The sequence below is a fragment of the Lithobates pipiens genome, unplaced genomic scaffold, assembly GCF_037356315.1.
Source record: "Lithobates pipiens isolate NorthernLeopardFrog02 unplaced genomic scaffold, aLitPip1_a1.2 Scaffold_18, whole genome shotgun sequence".
Classification (NCBI taxonomy): domain Eukaryota; kingdom Metazoa; phylum Chordata; class Amphibia; order Anura; family Ranidae; genus Lithobates; species Lithobates pipiens.
Genome location: NW_027507758.1, coordinates 193,372,952 through 193,395,671, shown reverse-complemented (window position 1 = coordinate 193,395,671; position 22,720 = coordinate 193,372,952). Strand labels below are relative to the sequence as shown.

Genomic DNA, 22,720 nt, shown 5'->3' with positions numbered 1-22,720 from the left:
GCACAGGTCACCCACATCCTTCGGTGGGCAGAGCGACATGTACCGGCCGCTTTTGCCATTTAAATCCCGGGAGTAGAAAACTGGCAGGTGGGCTATCCAAGTCGCCAGATTCTGGACCCAGGAGAGGTCGTTGCATCCGGAGGTGTTCAGGCTTCTGTACCTGCGGTGGGGCACACCAGACATGGATCTCCTGGCCTCTCGGCTCAATCGAAAGATGCCGAGGTTCGTATGAAGGACAAGAGATCCTTGGGCAGATGCGTCAGATGCATTGGTGGCTCCATGGGCTCAGTACTGACTGATCTATGCCTTTCCTCCGCTAAAACTGTTAGCACGTCTGCTCCGCCTCCGGGTGGAGGCCGAGGAGATTCCAGTGATGCCCCAGATTCGCCTCGGCGTCCCTGGTACGCCGACCTAGTATGCCTGGTTGTGGACGCTCCCTGGCGGCTACCGATGCGAGAAGACCTTCTGTATCAAGGTCCAATTCTCCATCCTGCTTTACCATCGCTGGTTTTAACGCCATGGCTGTTGAGAGCCAGGTGCTAAGGAACCGAGGCCTGTCTGACTCGGTGATTTCAACTATGTTGAGGGCACAGAAATCTTAGAAAATATACCATTGTACGTTGAAGGCTTATATCTCCATGTGTGAGGAGATGGGATGGCGTCCGCATACCTATTCTGTTTCCAGGATACTGCTGTTCCTACAGTGAGGAGTAGACCAGAAAATGACTTTAAGCACCATTTAAGGGACAGATGTCAGCCTTGGCTGTCTTTTTCCAAGGACCCCTGGCGTCTCATTCTCTAGTGAGCACTTTTATTCAAGGGGTCCGGCATGTAGTGGCCATTACATCAACCAGGAGGATTTGGGAACTGGCGGCCTTGTCTTACAAATTGCCCTATCTTGTTAGCCACAAGGATAAGGTGGTGTTGCGTCCGCAACTTTCTTTTCTACCGAAGGTGGTTTTGACGTTTCGCATCAATGAAGACATTGGGGGTTATTTAGGAAAGGCAAATCCAATTTGCACAGCAAGTGCACTAAACGTGCACTTGAAAGTGCAGTCGCTCTAAGTCTATGCGGTGGATCTGAAATGAGTGGAAGCTATGCTGGTTTTATTATCCAGTCATGTGCAAGCTAAAATGCTGTCTTTTTATTTTCCTTGCGTATCCCCCTCGGATCTGCAGTAAATTTACTTCCAAGTGCACTTTTAGTGCACTTGCAGTGCAAAGTGGGTTTGCCTTTAGTAAATAACCCCCATTGTTTTACCATCTGTTTCCGAAACTGACACATCCTAAGGAGGTAGCCCTCCATTCCCTGGATGTAGTCCGGGCTCTAAGGGTATATCTGCCTGCCACCGCTCCCTTCCGGAAGTCAGGCTCTCTGTTTTCGGTAGCTGGTCCAAAAAAAGGGATGGTCTCGTTGGCCACCATTTCCAGTTAGATCAGACAGATTGTGGTCCAGACTTACACCTTGAAGTGGCCGGTGCCCCCCTTTCCTGTCAGGCCCATTCCACCAGGGCAATTGGGACTTCTTGGGCTTTCCGACATCAAGTGTCAGTCGTTCAAGTGTGCAAGGCGGCGACTTGGTCATCCATTCACACCTTTACAAAGTTCTACAAAGTATATGTGAGCGCATCTTCTGATGCCTGTTTTGGCCGCAAAGTTTTGCAGGCGGCTGTGTAATGTTGCAATTTTACACTCTTTCTTCTGTTAAAGTTACCTTTTTGAATGTTAATGCACTTTGCTGCATTTTTTGACCGCAAGTTCTGATGCGGGTTAGTTCAGATGGTGACTCCCCTGTTAGGGAGCACTGCTGGTTGTGGGTGAAGTTGTATTGCTGTTCCCACCCCCCGTTATGACACTGCTTGGGGGCGTCCCTACGGTCAAGTTTACTGGAGCTGTACTTACTGTAAAATCCTTTTCTCTGAAGTTAATTGACAGACACAGCACCCTCCCCTCCTATTGGTTTACGTTATACTGCTTGTTGACGTACGGAGCTTCGGGAAGCAGGCTGAAGTGTTACCAGAAGGACCGCCCCTGGGCTGAACTGTAAAGTTCTGTTGTTTTCACATGTATTTCCTCTCCTGAAGGTGATGTAATAACCCTATGGTCAAGATTTCTGGAGCTGTGTCCATCAATGAACTTCAGAGAAAAGGATTTTACGGCAAGTACAAAAATCCTATTTTTTATATATATATATATATATATATATATAATATTCTTCTTTTAAATTCCAGCTCCCCTTTACCAAAATTCCCTTAATGTATCTGTTGGGGAAAAGATAAAGATTTTAGTATTTAAGGACAGCCTTGCCTGTCCAGCTTGCTCCATACAAAAGTTCATGACTTCATGGTATGTAGATTTGCGAAGTGAAAGCTGTTAAGACCCAAGAAGTAATTTGCCAAGTAACCAGATCTCAATCCAATAGAGCACCTTTGGGATGTGGTGAAACGGGTGATTCGCATCATGACTGTGAATCCGGCAAATCTGCAGCAGCTGCGTGATGCTATTATGTCAATATGGACCAAAATCTCTGCAGAATGTTTCCAACACATTGTTGAAGGCAAAGTGGGGTCCAAGCCTGTACTAGCAAGGTGTATCTAATAAAGTGCCCACAGACTTAAAGCGGTTGTTCAGTCCTATATTGGAAAAACTAAATGTCAACGGCTACAAAAACCTGTTAATAAACAGACATTTACCTGTCCCTGGATCCAGCACTGTCCTCACCTGGCTGCTTTATTCACTGGGCTTTGGTTTCCAGTGCTGGCATACGAACTGTGGACAGCCAGCCGTGACTGCTTGCGGCTTCCCATCCGGCTGCTCACAGTGCTTGCTTGGTCCCACAGCTTTCCGGGACCTGTGGGACCTTTGGTATTCTGAAGTAATCCATGTGTGTTTCTCTGTGCCTCTGTAATAATGTGGGTCTAATGGGAGTGGTTTCATATTTAACTGTCAGACGAGTAGCTGCTGGGCACTAATGAGGAAATCTGCTGGGCCTGCATCCATATAGACGTGCTCCTATTGAAAGTATCTCTCCAAAAATTAAGTTTTTGTTGCTGGGGATGCCTGAAATCTGACTTGTATTTTTAGGCAGACTTCTGGGTAAATTGGTGAGCCAATCATACAAGCAGGAAATTATGTTTCTGGGGAGTGGTCAGTACACTCATTCTGTGTACAGAACAACTCCAGGTAGCCATATTGTAATCCATTCTCAGAAAATTACAGCGGCTGCAGATTGAAAAGGAAAGGTAATTTTTAATAACATTCAATTACAATATGATTAGTGTGTCAATTATATGTGCTATATTCTTTCTTTCTTTGCTATTTTTTCTCTTTCATTCATTGACGGACACAGCTTTTCAATCGTGACCTTAGGGTTATACCAGCTCTTATCATAAGTAAACTAGGCAGAAAAAAAACAAGCACAGCACTGCCCACGGGTGGTCCTTACTTACAATAACCCCCCACTTTGCTACAGGCAGCTCAGTTTTTTTTCTGCCTAGTCTAGCAGGACCTGGCTCCCTACTGGGACCGGTGGTTCTTTAACTTCTTCTATTTTTTATTTTATTTTTTCCTTTTTCCGACGATACATCTGGATTCACCTGCTGGGCTAGGTGACAGGCTGGATATTTATAGATCCTGGTAGTCTTTCTAGCCTGGCCATCGAGTGCACGCAGACCTTAGCTCTGCACTGGGTCAGCCACAACAAGCTCCATTCTGGAGGCTGGTGGCCGGAAAGATAGTGTCTTGCAGCTAGAAGGGGGCGGGGGTCTTATTCTCCTTTCCCCTTAGTGGGCAGTCGATCCCGGGTGGTAACAGGTGAGCAGGGACAGCATGGTGTCTGAAGCAGGTACCCTTCCCCCAGACACCCCTGTGATGGCAGCCAGCTCTTCTGGGTCAGTGGTGCCCCTGGACGCTTTGTCGGTGGTCCTGGAGTCATTTGTTTCCAGGGTGGAAGTGGCGTGAGGTCGCAAGGCGGGTAAAAATATGCCCCCTTCCCCCTCCATCTTCCGGGGAAGACTCTGATCCGGACTCTGGGCGGCCCCTGTCTGGACGGTTCGGATTAGGCGGTTCCTGATCTTTCGGACAATGAGGAGGAATCTTCCACGTCCATGGCGGCGCATGAGAAGACGTTGGTGGAGGCACTTATGGCGGCGGTGCGGGATACTTTGAAAATTGAGGATACGACGGGGGCATCCGCTGAGGTATCAGTCCCGTTTGTGTCTCACAAGCCGTTCTGCTAAAGGGTTTCCTTATCTGTCCTATTTTGATGAGTTAATTTACAAGAACTGGGAATGGCCGCAGCGTTCTTTTGCAGTTCCAAGGCAGTGTTTGGTGTGCTGCCCCTTTTTAAGGAGTCGAATGAAAAAAATGGACATCACCTCTGGTCCATGACCCTCCGGTGTCCAGGTTAAATAAGGCGTCCCTGATTCCGGTGGAGTGGCCTCCTTCTTTTAAAGATCCTGCCATGGCTCTGGTGTCAGACACTTACTGAATGGGCTAAGTTGTTACACCGTGGGTTGAGTAATGAGAAAGCTTCTCCAGTCCGTGTGGAACTAGTGGATCAGTTGGTGCAAGGGCTTAAGTATATCTGTGATGCGGCCCTAGATCTGGCCCACTACTTTCAAGGGTCTTGTCGGCCGTAGTTCTAGTGTTGACTCAAGTGTTGGTCGGCGGACCAGACATCTAAGAAAGCTCTGGCGGAGATGCCTTCCAAGGGGAGAAGGTTATTTGGAGCCCCTCTGGATGACATCATAAAGGACGTTACTGGAGGGAAAAGTACTTTTCTTCCACGGTCTAGAAAGGCATGGAGCCCTGTCGTAAGCAGGGCCTCTCTTTTTTTTCCGCTCACGAGCGGCTTTTTTGTCTGCTCGTTTCCACTAGCAAGCGTCCCCAGCCCAACAAAGCTCCCGCAGAGGGGCAAAGGCGTCCATGGCATCGCAAGCCAAGCAAGCCCGCGGACAGCTCCGCTTCCGCATGAAGGTTTACCCCCTGGCTGACTTTCGGTGGGGGGTCGCCTGCGGGGGTTCACGGACCGGTGGTCTTCTCTTCTTTCCAACCAGTGGGTCTGCAAACTAATTTTGTCTGGATAGAAGATTGTGTTTCTTGTCTGCCAGACAGGTTTTTTCCCCTCTAATCTTCCTCTTCTCCTGGCTCGTTGACAGGCCTTATTGGGAGTGGTACAGGACTTGTTACGGGGGGTGGGGGGGGGGGGTGGGAGGGGTGTGATAGTTCCGGTGCCAGCTTTGGAAAGGTTTCAGGGGGTTCTACTCTAATCTATCTGTAGTCCCAAAGAAGGAAGGGGTCCGGTTTGGGATGGTGTCGGTCCGTTTCGTGGTGGCTACACTACATGGGGGGGGGGGGGGATTTCCTGGCCTCCTTTCCTCCTTTTGTATATCAAGGACACGTACTTGCATGTCCCCATCTGGAGTTGCTGAGACAGCGAGGGATACCAGTCTTGGGTTACTTGGACGTTCTCCTTCTGAGGGCAGCTTCAGCCTCAGTTCTGAGGCAAGATGTGGCAATAACCATGCAGACCCTACAAGAGTTCGGCTGGGTGTTAAATATCCAGAAGACTGTGTTGCTCCCGACCCAACGCCTGGAGTACTTGGGGTTGATTCTAGACTCTGCAAAGGCAAAAGTGTTTCTGCCAGCGAGCAAACTGCAGATTCTTCACTCTGCAGTGCCATTGATGCTGTCCCACAAGTGGTTGTCGCTGCCCTTTGCATGCGGGTTCTGGGCCTCATGGTAGCCACCTTGGAGGCTGTTCCGTATGCTCAATTTCACACTCAAGTCTTGCAGAGGGAAATCTTATCCAAATGGGACAAATCTGACATTCCTGGATTGTCAGATACAGGTGGGCCATCTAACCGGGGCTTTGCTTCCTTGGTGGCTACGGTCTGGGAAGTCGTTTATTCCTCTGCATTGGACGGTGGTCGCGACAGATGCCAGCCTGACCGGCTCAGGGCTGTTGGATGCTGGAGAAATTCCGCTGGTCGATCAACATTCTGGAGCTGCGGGTGATCAGGTTATGCCTCTCCACGTGGTCACAACGGCTACATGGTCGCCCGGTCAGGATTGTCAGACAGTGCCACAGCGGTGGCTTACGTCACCGACAAGGAGCTCAGCAGCGGTGCTGGAGATCTCTCACGTTCTGCAGTGGGCAGAGCGTCCCGTTCCGGTTCTGTCACCCATTCACATTCTGGGCATAGAAAACTGGCAAGCAGATTACCTCAGCCATCAGTTGTTGGATCACGGGGTGTGGTCTCTGCATCCAGAAGTGTTTCATCTCATTTGCCTGCAGTGGGGCACACCGGCGTGGATCTTCTGGCCTCTCATTTCAATCGGAAGGGGGGGAGATTTGTAGCCAGATCAAATTATCCCTTGGCGGAGGCATCACACTCTAGTGGCTCCATGGGGGTATTATCAGGTCATATATGCCTTCCCTCCTCTCAAACGACTTCCCCGGCTGCTGCGCAGGATAGAAGCCAAGGGAATTCTGGTAATTGTAGTTGCTCCAGACTGGCCTTGGCAACCTTGGTACGCCAACGTAATTCGGATGATGGCGGACGCTCCCTGGCAGCTGCCGGTGCAAGAGGACCTGTCCCAGGGGCCGATATTCCACCCTGCTTTACCGTTTCTGGCTTTAACGGCATGGCTATTGAAAGCCAGGTATTAAGAGACTGGGGTTTGCCTGCTTCGGTGATTCCCACTATGTTGAGGGCACCTAAGTCCACTTCTCAGAAGATTTATCATGGCACCTGGAAGGCTTACATCTCCTTGAGTGAGTCTGTAGGGTGGCATCCGCGTTCCTGTTCCGTATCCAAGATCCTTGTGTTCTTGCAGCATGGAGTTAATCAGAAGCTTGCCTTGAGCACTATCAAGGGGCAGATATTGGCTCTGGCTATTTTTTTCTCAGTGGCCATTGGTGGCTCACTTGTTGATCCGTACGTTTATTCAGGGGGTGCGCCATGTTGCTCCCCCGATGCCTCCGTGGGATCTGATCCAGGTGCTCTCAGTGCTCCAGAAGCCACCGTTTGAGAACATTAGGGAGATTCCCTTATGCTCTCTCAGAAGTTTTCTTTTATAGTGGCTATTACGACCACGAGGCAGGTTTCTGAACTGGCGGCCTTGTCATGCAAGTCTCCATATTTGATTTTCCACAGGCATAAGGCGGTGCGGCAGCCGCAGCCCTTGTTTCTTTCTAAGGTGGTATCTGCTTTTCATCTGAATGAGGACATTGTGCTTCCTTGCTTGTGTCCTCGACCATCTCATCCTAAGGACATTGCCTTACACTCTTTTAGGATGTGGTTTGGGCTCTCTGTGTGTATCTTTCCACTATGGCTCCTTTTCTTAGGTTGGATTTTCTGTTTATTTCTGTGGCCGGCCCAAGGAAGGACCCGGCGGCTTCCTCTGCAACCATTTCTCGTTGGATCAGACAGATTATTGTCCAGGCTTATGCTATAAGGGGGCGGGTGCCTCCCATTCCCCATCACGGTGCATTCTACCAGGGTGGTGAGTGCTTCCTGTGCCTTCCGGTATCAAGATTCCATTTCTCATGTGTGTTAGGCGGCTACCTGGTCGTCGGTGCACACTTTCACAAAATTTTACAAGGTGGATGTTGGGGTATCTTCGGATGCGTGTTTTGGCTGTAAAGTTTTGCAAGTGGCCGTCTGAGGTTCTGGCTCCTTGTATGGAGAAAAATGCCCCTGATGGATCTGCGCATGTGTAGTAGCAAACGTCACTCCAGCTGATATGTTGACTAGCAGGCGTGATGTGAACACAGTGTATGCTCAGATCGTCTGAGTAATTTTTCTGTGGGAGAAGCGGTATTCAAAGCTATGCAAACAGCGGAGGGAGAATGTACTTGTCAGATTGTGGCTAGCTGTTGTGGGGCAGGTTTTCCGTGTGCTGAAGGGCGGGCTTTGTATGTGTTGCAGCGCAGCTTTGTTGTGTTGAACGGTGGGTTTTGGCTGTGTCTAAGGGCTGGTTGCAACACACACAACCCGCCCTTCAGCACACCCACAGCCTGGCCCACAACAGCAAGGCTCAGTCTGCCAACTACGTTCCCCCGCTGTTTGCATAGCATCAGATAATGCCTCCGACAATCTGCGCATGCGCTGTCTTGACATCATGCCAGCTCATCAACATATCAACTGGAGTGACTTTTGCTACTGCGCATGCACAGACCCATCGGGGACATTTTTCAATGGAGGGCATTTCTTGACAGAACACTGTCTATAAACATAGCTATTCACATTACTTTCTTCCTTTTGCCTATAAGAGGGGATGTGTCCCTTTCCTCCCATCCGCTTTCTTGGCTGTATGCCCAGGCTTTTCTGCAGTGTTAACCAGGAAGAGAAAAGCTTGAACACAATCTGCACTTTCTAAAGGATTTATGCAGCTGAAGACATTAGATATACATGTAAAACGTATGTAGGGAGATATGTTTAATCTGTGTATCTGCTGTTCACTTCTCTGGGTATATGGGAGGGTTTACATCCATACATTAAACCTTCCTTAGAGGAAATATGGGGCTACCATTGGCAGCTTTCTGACATTGCTTATTTCTGGGCTGTAGTTCTTAACCTTGACTGTTTTAAAAAGCAAGTGACAGGGTAAGCATTTGCAATAGGAAATTGGTAAAAATCTGTTCTACCTGTTCTTTGAACAATCAACACATGCACTTGTGTAATGCAAGAAAGCAGCACTTTACAATTTTCTCTCAATAGTGGTAGAACAATTTTTTACGTTGTATAATATAAATATTTTCTGCTACTTTTTGTCTGCTTTTTCCTGATGCTGGGAAGCTCTTACAAAAAAAAAAAAAAATGACCAGTTTAGTTATCTGGAAACGGAGGACACTTGAGGCTGTTCTTATCCATGTTGCACTAGATCAGTGTAAATTTTTCTATTTAACCGTAAATGGGTCATCTGTCCCCAGGAAATCCTATCACATTAAGGCTTCATGTACACAGTACTTTTTTTACAACCTCTCCTGAAAATGCACAACTGCTCCTAAACGTCCGTTTAGCAGCAGCAGTGTACATGAGGCCTTAGACCCCTCCAAAAAATCATGTTTTTCAATTTGAAAATAAATTAATAAACTGTAGTATAGGTTACTTGTATTGCCTCTGTGATTTATCATGGTTTCATTTCTTTACCACGTTACCTTTTTAAATATCATGGGCAATTGTGAATTCGCTGATGGCTTGTAAGAAAATCAACATATTGTTGAATAGTCAATGTTATTTGTTTCTGGTTGTCTCTGGTTGACTGTGATATAATGTGGTAGCATATCTTGGATACTCCAACTGGAAGAACTTCTGCCACTGGGCAGTTACTGTATGTGTGTTCCCACACATTTGAGCATCTAGCACATCCCACTACAGTCTTAAAGCGGAGTTCCACCCAAAAGTAGAACTTGCTTTTTAACCACTTTAAGACAGGGCCTATTTTTCAAACTTGTTATAAACAAGTTACATTTTATTTTTTTTATTTTTATTTTTTTTACTAGAAAATCTTACTTGGAATCCCCAAATATTATATATAATTTTTTCTAACACCCTAGAAAATAAAATGGCAGTTGTTGCGTTACTTTTTGTCACACTGTATTTGCGCAGTGGTCTTGCAAGCACAATTTTTTTGGGGAAAAAATACACTTTTTTAAATTAAAAAAATAAGATAACCGTAGTTTCGCCAATTTCTTTTTATATTGTGAAAGATGATGTTGCGCCGAGTAAATTGATACCCAACGTGTTACGCTTCAAATTTGTGTATGGAGCCAGGTGGGGATCATCTTCCCCTCGCTTGGCTCCATATCACGGAGGGGAGAGGACGTGATCACCTCCGATGCTTACCGGGGCCACCAGCAGCAGCGGAGGTGATCGCATTCTCTCCCCTCTGTGGTATGGAGCTGAGTGAGGGGAAGATGGTCCCCACCTGAGCACCGGAGTGCGGCGTGGAGGTAGGGCCCTTTCCCACTCCCGATAAGTGATCTTGCCGCAAATCCACCACTGAGACCACTTTCCTTTCATCTGAAAGCACGCTGCCCGCTGAAGAAGAGGATACCAGGGTTATCGCGGCTAGCTGCTGTCATAACGAGATACCTCTTCAAAGTGTCGCCGTATAATGAGAGCGGGCAGTCTGTAATGGTTAAGCACTCCTTGCCCCCTTACATGCCACGTTTTGGAGGGTGCGGGTACCTGGTTTTGACAGGTACCCAGCTTCCACTTCCTGCTATCATTGCCTCGCCACCAACTCTTCCTCTCCCACTCCTTCTCTGCAAACTTCTGGGACACGTAATTGGTCCCAGAAGATTGCCTGGCAACTAAGAGAATGCAGCTCGACTTGTGCAGTGTGCACCCAGCTGTGGGGCTGCAAGCTGTCACAGCTGGGTGGCAACACTTGCAATGCTGGCGCCGTGGAGAGGCTTTGGGTGGCCGCAGTGCTGGACCGTGGGACAGGTGAGTGCCTGTTTAATAAAATACACTTTGTAGCTGCTGACTTTTAATAAATGTACAAAACAGTGGAGCTCTAAAATCTAAATAGAAGAATGAAAGTGGGCCGCACAGGTATGTAGACCCGAAACACTAACGCAGTTATAGAATTTTCTCTTGTTTTGTACTTTGTGGCAATCCAAACAAAACCTAATACTGTTCAAAATTTCATTTTTTTCCAGATAAATGACAATCTAAATATTGACCTATCTGATGACGAGGAGTTAAGGGAACAATTAGACATGCATTCAATCATTGTATCGTGCATAAATGAAGAGCCACTCTTCACTGCTGAGCAGGTAAAGTAAAGCTCTCCCTTTTTTCCTTTGTCATCACAGTGAGGATGACTCGCACACTGGTATGGTGACGAGTGTTTTTTGCTGCACTGGTCACCACTAGGACACACAGAAAATAATTGTTTTTCGCCTGTCCCATTCACACTGCATTCCAGTCTGGAGCTGAAATTAAAATGCAGACTTGCTGCATTTTATCGCAGTGCACCATACAGTGACTTGAATGAAGTGTACTTTTGTACACTTCAAATAAAATTCAGTGAGGGGAAAAAAAGGGAGCTTTGTGATGCACTGAATTGCGCATTATACTGCTCCCTACAACAGCTGGAATGGACGGCTGCCGGAGAGGAAGGAGAGGGAAACTGCTGCTGTTTACCTCTCTGGCAGCTGTCCATTTTAGCCCTGAATATAACAATAGATACAATGCCTTGAAAAATTATTCATACCCCTTGGTTTTTCTTCCACATTTTATACTGTTACAACCAAAGACTTAAATTAAATTAATTTTATGTGATAGACCAACACAAAGTGGCATAAAATTGTGAAGTAGAAGAAAAATGATAAATGGTTTTCTAATTTATTTTTTTACAAATATCTGAAAAGTGTGGCGTGGATGTGTATTCAGCCTCAATACTTTGTAGAATCACCTTTTGGCTGCAATTACAGCTGCAATACTTTTTGGGTATGTCTCTACCAGCTTTGCACATCTGGAGCTTGAAATTTTTGCCCATTCTTCTTTGCAAAATAGCTCAATCTCTATCAGATTGGATGGAGAGTGTCCATGAACAACAATTTTCAAGTCTTGCCACCGATTCTCAATTGGATTTAGGTCTAGACTTTGACTGGGCCGTTCTAACCCATGGATAGGCTTAGATTCTAAACCATTCTATTGTAGCTTTGGCTGTATGTTTATTGTTGTCATCCTGCTGGAAGGTGAACCTCTTCCCCAGTCAAGTCTTTTGCAGACTCCTTTAACAGGTTTTCTTCTAAGTTTGCGTAGTATTTGGCTCCATCTCTCTTTCCATCAACACTGATCAGCTTCCCTGTCCCTGCTGAAGAAAAGCATCCCCACAGCATGATGCTTCTACCACCATGTTTCATGGGGGGAATGATGTGTTCAGGGTGATGTGCAGTGTTCTCTACTACACATTTTTTGCTTTTAGGACAAAAAGTTAAATTTTGGTCTCGTCTGACCAGAGCACCTTCTTCCACATGTTTGTTGTGTTGCCCACATGGCTTCTCACAAACTGCAAACGGGACTTCTTATGACTTTCTTTCAACAATGGCTTTCTTGCCACTCATTAAGGCCAGATTTGTGGAGTGCATGGCTAATAGTTGTCCTGTGGAAAAATTCTCCCACCTGAGCTGTGGATCTCTGCAACTCCTCCAGAGTTACCATGATCCTCTTGGCTGCTTCTCTGATTAATGCTCTCCTTGCCTGGCCTGTCAGTTTAGGTGGGCGGGCATGTCTTGGTAGGTGTGCCATAATCTTTCCATTTTTGGATTAAGGATTGAACAGTGATCCGTAAGACGTTCAAAGCTTGGGATATTTTTTTTTCTAACTCTGCTTCAAACTTCTTAATGGCAAACATCAAGGGGTATTCCTTGTATTGGAGGGTAGGAGAGGGAGAAGGGTGTGTCTGTATATCTAGAATGATTTACAGGTAGAAGAGCAGCATGACATTAGTGATGGGGCAAAGTTGGAGGTGGAGTCCGTATGGGCGGAACTTCAAAGGGGGGACGTAAGCAGGAAGTTACTAGTGGGGGTGTTACAGGCCCCCTAACCTGAGGAAAAAGGTGGAGTTTGATCTTCTTTCACAAATAGAAATAGCAGCAAGACAGGGAAATGTCATCATAATGGGGGACTTCAACTATCCTGACATTGACTGGGCAGAAGGGACAGCCCACTCATTAAAGGACAGCATGTCCCAATTGGTAGATTCCTCGACTAGGAGCAACGCATTGCTAGATCTTTTAATTACAAATGATACAGATCTGATTGCAGCTGTGGAATGAGACAACTTGGAAGCTAGCAACCACAGGATTATTACATTCCAAATCATAGCAAAGGGAGGCACGAGGGGAGTACAAGAACACTAGATTTCAAAAGAGACAACTTTTCTAAACTGCGCTCAATGCTGCAGGATTTTAAGTGGGACCAAATCCTTGAAACATTGCGGAAACACAGAGTAAAAATGGGAATGTTTAGGAATTGTTTTTAAGGTTGAACTGGATGGACTTGTCTCTTTTTTTTTTTTTTCAACCTGACTAACTATGTAACTATGGAACATATTAAATAAATGCATCACCAAGGGGGAAAAAGGAAAACAAAGGGTAAACCTGGGTGGCTGAACCAAAAAGTAAAGAAGTACAATGTCATACGAAGGACAAAAAATGGCCTTTAAAAGGTACAAAGCGGGGGGGGGGGGGGGGGGGTTGTTCACTGTCGGCATTCAAACAATACAAGGAATGCAATGTGAGATGTTTTTTAAATATATCCTTTTGAATATAATAAAGGCGAGGATGGAACAAGTAGGCCCCATAAAGTGTGAGGAACGGAAGGTCGTTATAAATAAGGATAAGGCAGCTGTGCTAAATGCATTCTTCACCTCAGTCTTCACACAGGAAAAGGAGGGGTATACCGACCAAGACAGTATGGTTAGCAACTCTGGCTAACAGAGACTGGAATCAGGAAAAGATCAGAAATGCTTAACATAAATGACTGGACCAGATAGCTTACATTCTTACATTACTTCAGCCCTGAAAGATTTTACCCCCTTCCTGACACTGCGTCAATTTAACTGACAATTGCATGGTCGTGCGACACTGTACCCAAACAAAATTTGCATCCTTTTTTCCCCACAAATTGAGCTTTCTTTTTGGTGATATTATCTCACCTCATGTAAATCACTTTACCCCTGACCTATCTGGTGTGTTCCTTGGCCTTCATGATGCTGTTTGTTCACTAAGGTTCTCTAACAAAGCTCAGAGGGCTTCACAGAATGGCTGTATTTATACTGAGATTAAATTACACACAGGTGGACTCTGCTAATTGGGTGACTTCTGAAGGCTATTGGTTTCACTAGATTTTAGTTAGGGGTATTAGAGTAAAGGGGGCTGAATACAAATGCATACCACACGTTTCATATATTTATTTAAACAAAAGTGAAAACCATGTATCATTTTCATTACACGTCACAATTATGTACCACTTTGTGTTGGTCTGTCACATAAAATACATATTTATGTTTTTGGTTGTAACATGACAAAATGTGGAAAATTTCAAAGGGTATGAATGCTTTTTCAAAGCACTGTATGTCATTGACGCCACTTAAGGACCGCCTCACGCCGATATACGTCGGCAGAATGGCACGGCTGGGTACAATCACGTACCGGTAAGTGATTCTTTAAGTGCCCAGCCGTGGGTCGGGTGCGTGCCGCTGCCGGCACGCTCCCGACCCGATCCTGTGCTCCATGGCCGCGGGACAAGTGGACCCAATCGCCGCTGGTGTCCCGCGATCGGGTCACAGAGCTGAAGAACGAGGAGAGGTCTGTGTAAACAAACCTCTCCCCGCGCTTCCCTGTGTGGCTGTCACTGATCTTCTCTTTTATAGGGAAGGATGATCAGTGACGTCACACCCCAGGCCATGCCTCCTACAATAAAAAACACATGTCATGCATAACCCCTGCACTGCCCCCTAGTGGTTAACTCCTTCACTGCCTGTGTCATTTACACAGGAATCAGTGCATTTAAATAGCACTGATTGTTGTATAAATGACAGTGGTCCCAAAAATGTGTCAAAAATGTCCGATGTGTCCGCCATAATGTCGCAGTCACAATAAAAATCGCTGATCGCTGCCATTACTAGTAAAAAAAATTTTTTTTATATAAAAATTGCTATAAAACTATCCCCCATTTTGCAAACGGTATAACTTTTGCGCAAACTAGGGATGCACCGAAATTTGGGCCACCGAAACATATCGGCCGAAAAATGCCCTTTTCGGCAATTTTCCGAACGGAAAAGACAGCTGATAATTGAGACAAAAATGGGGCGGGGCCTGGGCGGGGGCGGTGCTCTGGTGCTGCCCATCATGGGGGGTGTATAGCGCAGGAGAGCCGTCTCCGCCGTCTGGTTCAATAGAGTGGCGGGAACATCACAGCTTTAATTTCAATAGCTGTGTGTTCCCTGTCGCGCGCTGTCGCATACAGCCCCTCCCCCTTGTCCGGGGGAACTTTGAAAGACCGATCACCCGTCCAGATTGACAGACGGGTGCTATCAAAGTGCCCGGACAAGGGGTGGGGGGGGGGGGGCTGTATGCGACGGCGCGCGAAGGGGAACACACAGCTATTGAAATTAAAGCTGTGATGTTCCCGCCACTCTATTGAACCAGACGGCGGAGGCAGCTCTCCTCTCTCTTCGCTGCACAGGGGGCATTACTGGCGATAACACACTTATCTCTTTTATCATGTCCGCAGTCTCTGACCATCTCCTGTACCATGTCCGCAGTCTCTGACCATCTCCTGTACCATGTCCGCAGTCTCTGACCACCTCCTGTACCGTGTCGCCGGTCTCTGACCACCTCCTGTACCATGTCGCCAGTCTCTGACCACCTCCTGTTTAAAAATATTTTTTGAAAACAGTCATTTTCGGTATCGGTTTTGGTTTTCGGCCTAGTGTATTTTTCATTTTCGGTATCGGTTTCGGCACCAAAAAACCCATTCGGTGCACCCCTAGCGCAAATCAATCAATAATCGCTAATTGCGATTTATTTTTATTTTTTTTTACCAAAAATATGTAGAAGAATATGTATCGGCCTAAACTGAGGAAAAAAAATGTTTTTTCATATTTTTTGGGGGATATTTATTATAGCAAAAAGTTAAAAATATTGCTTTTTTTTTCAAAATTATCGCTCTATTCTTGTTTATAGTGCAAAAAATAAAAACCACAGACGTGATCAAATACCACCAAAAGAAAGCTCTATTTGTGGGAAAAAAAGGACGCCAATTTTGTTTGGGAGCCAAGTCGCATGACCGCGCATTTGTCAGTTAAAGCAAAGCAGTGCCGAATCGCAAAAAGGGGCTTGGTCCTTTGGCTGCAAATTGGTCCGGGGCTTAAGTGGTTAACTTGCCCCCAACACCTACCCTCATCCCCACTCAGCTGTTATGCTGGGTTAAATTCCAAATACACACCTGTCCAGCAGATCCAGTGATGATCATCTGGATCTTCTGTTCCAAGGACCGGTTTACCACGCTGCTTCATGGTTGCTCTCTTTATTGACGTGGCTGTTAAATCCCAGCAACTCCGGCCGATCCATTTTGCATTAATGCTTGCACACTGTTTTCGGGTTGGAGCCTGTACACTGAAATAGTTACTATATGGTTCTTGGTTTCTGCGGATTGTCCCTGGTAAATGGAGACGAACGGTAACAGTGGTATCCTACCATGACACCAGATGGGTTAGTTACCCTAGCTACTTTGTATTATGCCTGACTAACCCTCTGCTAGGACTGAATGAAATCATACACTTTCCTAAAGTAAATGCCACATGTTCTCTGCTGTTGGTGCAATTTTCCGTCTATAATCTTTGTTCCCCCTCTAGGCAGTGAGGAACCTCCTGTTTGTTACCTGGATGTCACATTTTCTGTTGCATCACACTGGTGTAGTGGTTAGCACTCTCACCTAGCAGTAAGAAGGGTCGCTGGTTCATATGCCAACCACTATACTACCTGCCTGGAATTTGCATGTTCTCCTTGTGCCTGCGTGGGTTTCCTCCGGGTACTCCGGTTTCCTCCCACAATCCAAAGACATGCAGATAGGTTAATTGGCTTCTGTCCAAAATTGGCCCTACTATATGAATAAGGACTTTGTATTGTGGGCTCCTTGAGGGTAGGGACCAACGTGAGTGTGCAATGTACAGAGATGGGGACAATTGTAGACACTCAGGTTGAACTGGATGGACTGGTGTCTTCAACTATCTATCTCTACTACAAAGTGGCAGGAGCTCATGGCAGAGAGCTTCTGCAGTGAGGAGGCAATCTTGAAAGCTGTTTCTTGTACTTCTGCTCCAATACATATTTCAACTCCTTTTGCTCAGTAGACCATAGGTCTGCACCACTGGATTTCCTGGTAAATGCATCTCTTCTGTGAATTTTAACTTTGTTACCCTAGTAGTTCTTTGCCTTTCCAAAGAAAATTTGTGTTGCATTAACCTGGTCAGCCCTCTCTTGAGCTACAGAAACTTTTAATTAGGAGCTTTTAGGCTTCATGTACAGGGGCGTTGTTAAACCACTCCTGAGCAAATTTAACTTGACAGCTAGAAACTGGCATCTAAAAATGTCAGTTTAGCCGTGTTTGCTTTTTAAATTTTTTAAATTTTATTTTTCTCTTATATTCCCCAACCGACACAGCTCCTCTCTTAGTCATTGGGTTGGTACGCCCACCTTTAGGAGAATACTAGGCATTACATGTTATGTAACACACAGAACTTTCCAGTTCCGCCTAGGGGGCGGTCCCTTAGGTAACAACCCTCCAGCCTGCCATGGATCATCCGTTTTATTTTGCCTAGTGAAGAAGGACCTATGAACCCTGACGGGCCGTCTTCTTTTTTTCTGCAGAAGCTTGGCTTTTTGCGCAAGATGAGAGATACTGTGATCTGCTATCAAAGTTGCGCTGGCTGGCTGTGTCCTGGGTCCTGTTTTTCATGTCCCTGGAAGGTGCCTGTGAGGCTGTGCTTGTGTCCTGTTCAGCGCTGTTTCACCGCCATTGTTTCTCCCTGTCCCTTATGGCTTTTTCATCAGCTGCCATCTTAGGAGTGGGCAAGGGAAAGCATGCTCTCGTGGGCTTCAGCGGCCATTGATTTGTCCTTATACTGGATGCCGGCGGCCATTTTCTGGAAGCCTGAACATGTTCTCTGGCGGCAGCATGTGCTCCTGTGCTCTGGCGTCCATTTTCCCTGTGTTTTATGTCCTTATACTGGACGCTGGATGGCCATTTTCTTTGAGTCTGAGCACACTGCAGAGCAGTTTCAGTGCCATTAGCAGCTGCTTTCACCGACACAGAGCTGATTCCTCTGCACCTGGGAGCCAACAGAGACTACAGGCACTACCTGCTGGATATTTCAAAAACAAAAAACCAAAAGCACTGCGCTATCCAAAGAAAAAGAAAAAAGCGGCTAACACACTAAACTGGATAATTTAGTTCAAATAGTATATAAATAAAAAGTGTTGCGCTAAAAAAACATATTAAGCGCAAAATGTGACAAATGTGACTTGTGTATTTTGCCAAGTACCAATTCTGACAATTATTTAACAACCAAAAACATGATTAATACAAAAATAACATAGACATATATATAAAAGGAAAGTCCTTTCGTGGAAAGTCAAATGCAATCCCCCTTGGTGCAGAATGAAGAAATGGAAATGTCCTTCAATCCATAGAAATATTGATCATAAACACCCTGGTGCCGACACCGCCACACAGAACAGATGTAAGCTTACCGACTCCAATTGGCCCAAGCGAGCGTACGCTCCAAGGGTCAAATGCGCTTTAGAGATTCACTGATTTGGTGGCTGAGGTCCCCAGTGCTTCATTCCAGGAAGTCGTTCCTACCTCTAAAATGGACAGTGATCACAACGGACGCCAGCCTATTTGGCTGGGGTGGAGTGATGGGGGTTCAGTCGGCTCAGGGCCTCTGGTCGACTGGGGAATCCAAATTTGTGATCGATCTGCTGGAGCTGAGAGAGATCAGGCTATGCCTCTCTACATTGTCGATGAGACTGCGAGGGCATCCGATCAGGATCCGGTCAGACACAGATCAATCACCAAGGAGGAACAAGAAGCTCAGCCGCCGCACGGGAGGTCGCTCATATACTTCGGTGGGCAGAGCGACATGTTCCGGTCCTGTCGGCCATTTACATCCCGGGAGTGGACAACTGGCAGGCGGACTATCTGAGTCACCAGATGTTGGACCCAGGAGAATTAACGTTGCATCCGGAGGTTTTCAGGCTGCTTTTCCTGCGGTGGGGCACACCAGACGTGTATCTTCTGGCCACCCGTTCTCAATTGGAAGGTGCCGAGATTCGTGTCCAGGACAAGAGATCCTTGGGCAGACGCGTCAGATGTGCTTGTGGCTCCGTGGGGTCAGTATCAGCTATGCTTTTCCTCAACTAAAGCTGCTACCATGTCTGCTCCGCAGAGTGGAAGTCGAGGGGATCTCAGTAATTCTGGTCGCCTCAGATTGGCCTCAGCAGCCTTGGTACGCAGACCTAGTGCGGCTGGTGGCAGACGCCCCCTGGCGACTGCCATTACGAGAGGACCTTCTGTCTCAAGGTCCGATTCTCCATCCTGCTTTATCATCGCTGGCTTTAACGGCATGGCTATTGAGAGCCAGGTGTTGAGGAACCAGAGTCTGTCGGACTCTGTGATCCCCACTATGTTGAGAGCACGGAAATCCTCTTCCAGGAAGATTGATCATCGTACCTGGAAGGCCTACATCTCCATGTGTGAGGAGGAAGGATGGCATCCGCGCTCCTTTGCTATATCCAGGATCCTGCTGTTTCTTCAGCAAGGAGTAGACCAGAAGTTGGCGTTAAGCACCATTAAAGGACAAATATCAGCCTTGGCTGTCTTTTTTTTCAACGACCCCTGGCGTCTCACTCACTGGTGAGTACCTTTTGTTCAAGGGGTGCGACATGTAGTCCCTCCGGTGCGTCCACCGTTACCCCCCGTGGGATCTGAACTTGGTGTTATCGGCGCTGCAAAAACCGCCATTTGAGAATATTGGGGAGATCCCTCTGTTGACTTTCTCAGAAAGTGGTCTTTTTAGTCGCCATTACATCGGCCAGGAGGAACTGGCGGCCTTATCCTGCAAGTCGCCTACCTGGTTATCCACAAGGACAAGGTGGTGTTGCGTCTGCAACTGTCCTTTTCTGCCGAAGGTGGTTTCGGCGTTTCACATCAATGAGGACATTGTGTTACCATCTCTGTCCTAAGCCGACACATCCTAAGGAGGACCTCCCTCCTTTCCAACCAGTGGGTCTGCGAACTGGTTTCATCAGGCTACAAGTTGTCCACCAAACAGATTTTTTTTTCCCTCCAATCTTCCTCTTCTTCCGGCTCGTCGGGAGGCCCTGTTCGGAGCAGTACAGGACCTGCTACTGCGCGGGGTGATAGTACCTGTGCCGATGCCGGCAAGGTTTCAGGGATACTACTCCAATCTGTTTGTCTGTAGTCCCAAAGGAGGGAGTCTGTCTGGTCCCTGATCTCAAGGCCCCCAACGGCTTTGTGAAAGTACAAAGGTTCAGGATGGAATCGGTTTGCTTCCTGGTCGCTGCAGTCCATCAGAGGGATTTCTTGGTGTCTGTTAACCTTTAAAATCTATATTTCTGATTTATTAATCAGAAGATATGATGTGGGTTGAAAAGAGAATTCTATTGACAAAGGAAAGAAAGGTTTAACATAACACCATTTATTGGAGTAAGTTACAGGTCTATCTAATACACAGAAAATATCTATAGTCTAAGTGAGGGAGTAAAATATTAGGTTAAAATACAACAAGAGTACAATACATTCATTACAATACAAAACAAGACATATGACAAGCGGGTATACCTTTTAAGTGCTGGGAGATGATCTGATAATTTACCTAATATTGGTCCATAGCTCTGGTCAGTCTCATCTGCCATTATGCTGGGTTTGGGGTCCCCTTAAGAAGGGCCATTTCTCATTGACTTGCATAGGACCACCCTGATTGGTTAGCCCTCTCCTCCCCTGGGCGTATTTCTTGCAAGATTGGTCCATTTTCTCATAACTTAATTTCCCCTCTATAGCACCTCCTCTTTTGGGTTTAATTGGTTAGTGATAATTAGTCTGAAGCCCACTTAATTAAAGAGGAAGTTTGCTCTTGAATAGGGCACTTAACTATGCATAGTCCTAGCCGGGGTAAATTGTCCATTCCTGAACAGATCAAATAAATATTTTAAGCATATCAACCACCCTTTGAAATGGATAAATGGTTGATTAGCACGGAAGAATACACAAGCCTTTATCTAGCAAATGAATTCGGCTCCGTACCGACTACACACCCAAATGGTATCTGTTCCTGGGTTTTGACTACTACATTAGGTAAACAGCAGGACATCTCCCTCACACCCACACTTAGCATACCTGTAAGACAAAGGTATTTTTAATTGAATTATATACGCTGACCAGAAGTCTGTTCCTGTAAGTCAAACCATATGGCCAGGTTAAGCTAAAACTATTATAAACCTTCTTTATTTCTTATCCTAATATATACATCTATAATACAAATATTTTACAGATATTAATGAAGATTTCACATAAACTCATAAGGCAACAGTGTCCTTGGACATCAAGAACACATACTTGCATGTCCCCATATGTGTCAGGCATCAGAGGTTTCTACGATTTGCGGTTGGGGACGAGCACTATCAATTTGTAGCCCCCCCCTTTTTTTTTTTTAAATACATTTTTATTGACGCATATTGTACAATACAAAAAAATGTTGCCAACAGATTTAAACAACGCTTAAAGACTTATGACATTGTCAACTTCCGCATAAGAAAGCTCTAATCCTACATACAAACATTAACACCTCCTGCGAGTATGTGAGTGAGCAGAGGTATTCATACTCCCGCATGTAGTTAAATACCTCCCATTCACCCATATGCACACTGTTTCACTTGTTCTTTAGAGTTGGTTATCTCGATTAGAGCTCAGACACCACCCTGCGGGTTGCGAGTCTTGTAGATTTATATGTCCAGTCTATTAAATTATTGTCAATATGCTTATATATAACCAAGAAGTTATATAGCAGAAAGCATAGTGCGTTATAGAAAAATTAAATAAAAGATAGAAAGGGAGGGAGGAGGGGGGGGGGCAAGAGGGGAGGGTAATTGACCAGCCGAGACAGATCGGTGTAGTACATATAACCTTTTTTGCTCATAATCCTAGTTGCCTTTTTGTGACATTTCTGCATACGGTAGAGAGAACTTAAAGGCGAGCCAGCAGGACCTATTTTGGATGCCAGTTCGAACTTGTTCCTAAGTTTAAGCATACTGTTTTCCATCTGGTAAGTTTGATCTACCTCCGTTAGCCATAGGCCAAGGGAGGGAATTCTCCTCTGTTTCCAGAATTTCGGAATCCATGCCTTAGCGGCATTCAGTAGGTGGGGGCTGATTTTTTTATTTATTATTTTTTTTCCTGTATGATCCTACTGGCTCGTCTGTACAGTGGAATAGTATTTGCCAAGAATCATTCTGTATTTTACTGCTTTGTATTTCTCAATCCAGTAAATAATATTAAGCCAGTAGGGCCTAATGAAGGGTCACGACCACCAGATTTGGGCGTGGGATCCTACATATCCACATCTCCTCCAGCACAACTCCGAGGTAGTTGGGAAAAGTCTTATGGAGTATAATGCCATCTTGTTAGCAGTTTGTAGTTAACTTCCGCTGTTTTGGAAGACATTGATGAGATGTGTGAAAGGCGTAATATCGTGTTGCGTTGTTTGGCTGATAAATGTCCTTGTAGGTCCTGTTCCCATTTGGAGAGGAATGAATGTCGCTGACAAGATGACACAGAAAGTAAAGCCTGGTAGAAACCAGATATGGGCTTGGTAGGGGGCTGACCCCAGCGAGTATTACTTCCACAGGATTCAATTCCTCATCTGTCCACAGGGGTTTAGGGAGAGTGCTTACAAATTTTAATAGCTGGTGATACTTCCAATGATTCATGAAGGAAACCGGTCCCATCGGGATAATATCTGAGATGGGTAATATACCAGACTCATTTTTAATTTGGTGTAGTAAAACGGGTGTTTCCGATATCCATTTGCTGAAGCTATAATCCATATTTCCCAGTGGGAAGTAATCATGACCTGTCAGCTGTATTAGAGGTGAGTTGTAAGGCCAACT

The 22,720-nt window shown here is 46.0% G+C and overlaps 1 protein-coding gene across 1 annotated transcript in view; it reads left to right on the top strand.

Annotated features, from left to right (window-relative positions):
• The window catches only part of FEZ2 (fasciculation and elongation protein zeta 2), a 298,213-nt gene that overhangs the window by 94,151 nt on the left and 181,342 nt on the right, over nt 1–22,720 (top strand). The window contains 1 exon segment of the mRNA XM_077486489.1: nt 10,676–10,792. Coding sequence (XP_077342615.1) covers nt 10,676–10,792 — 117 coding nt within the window.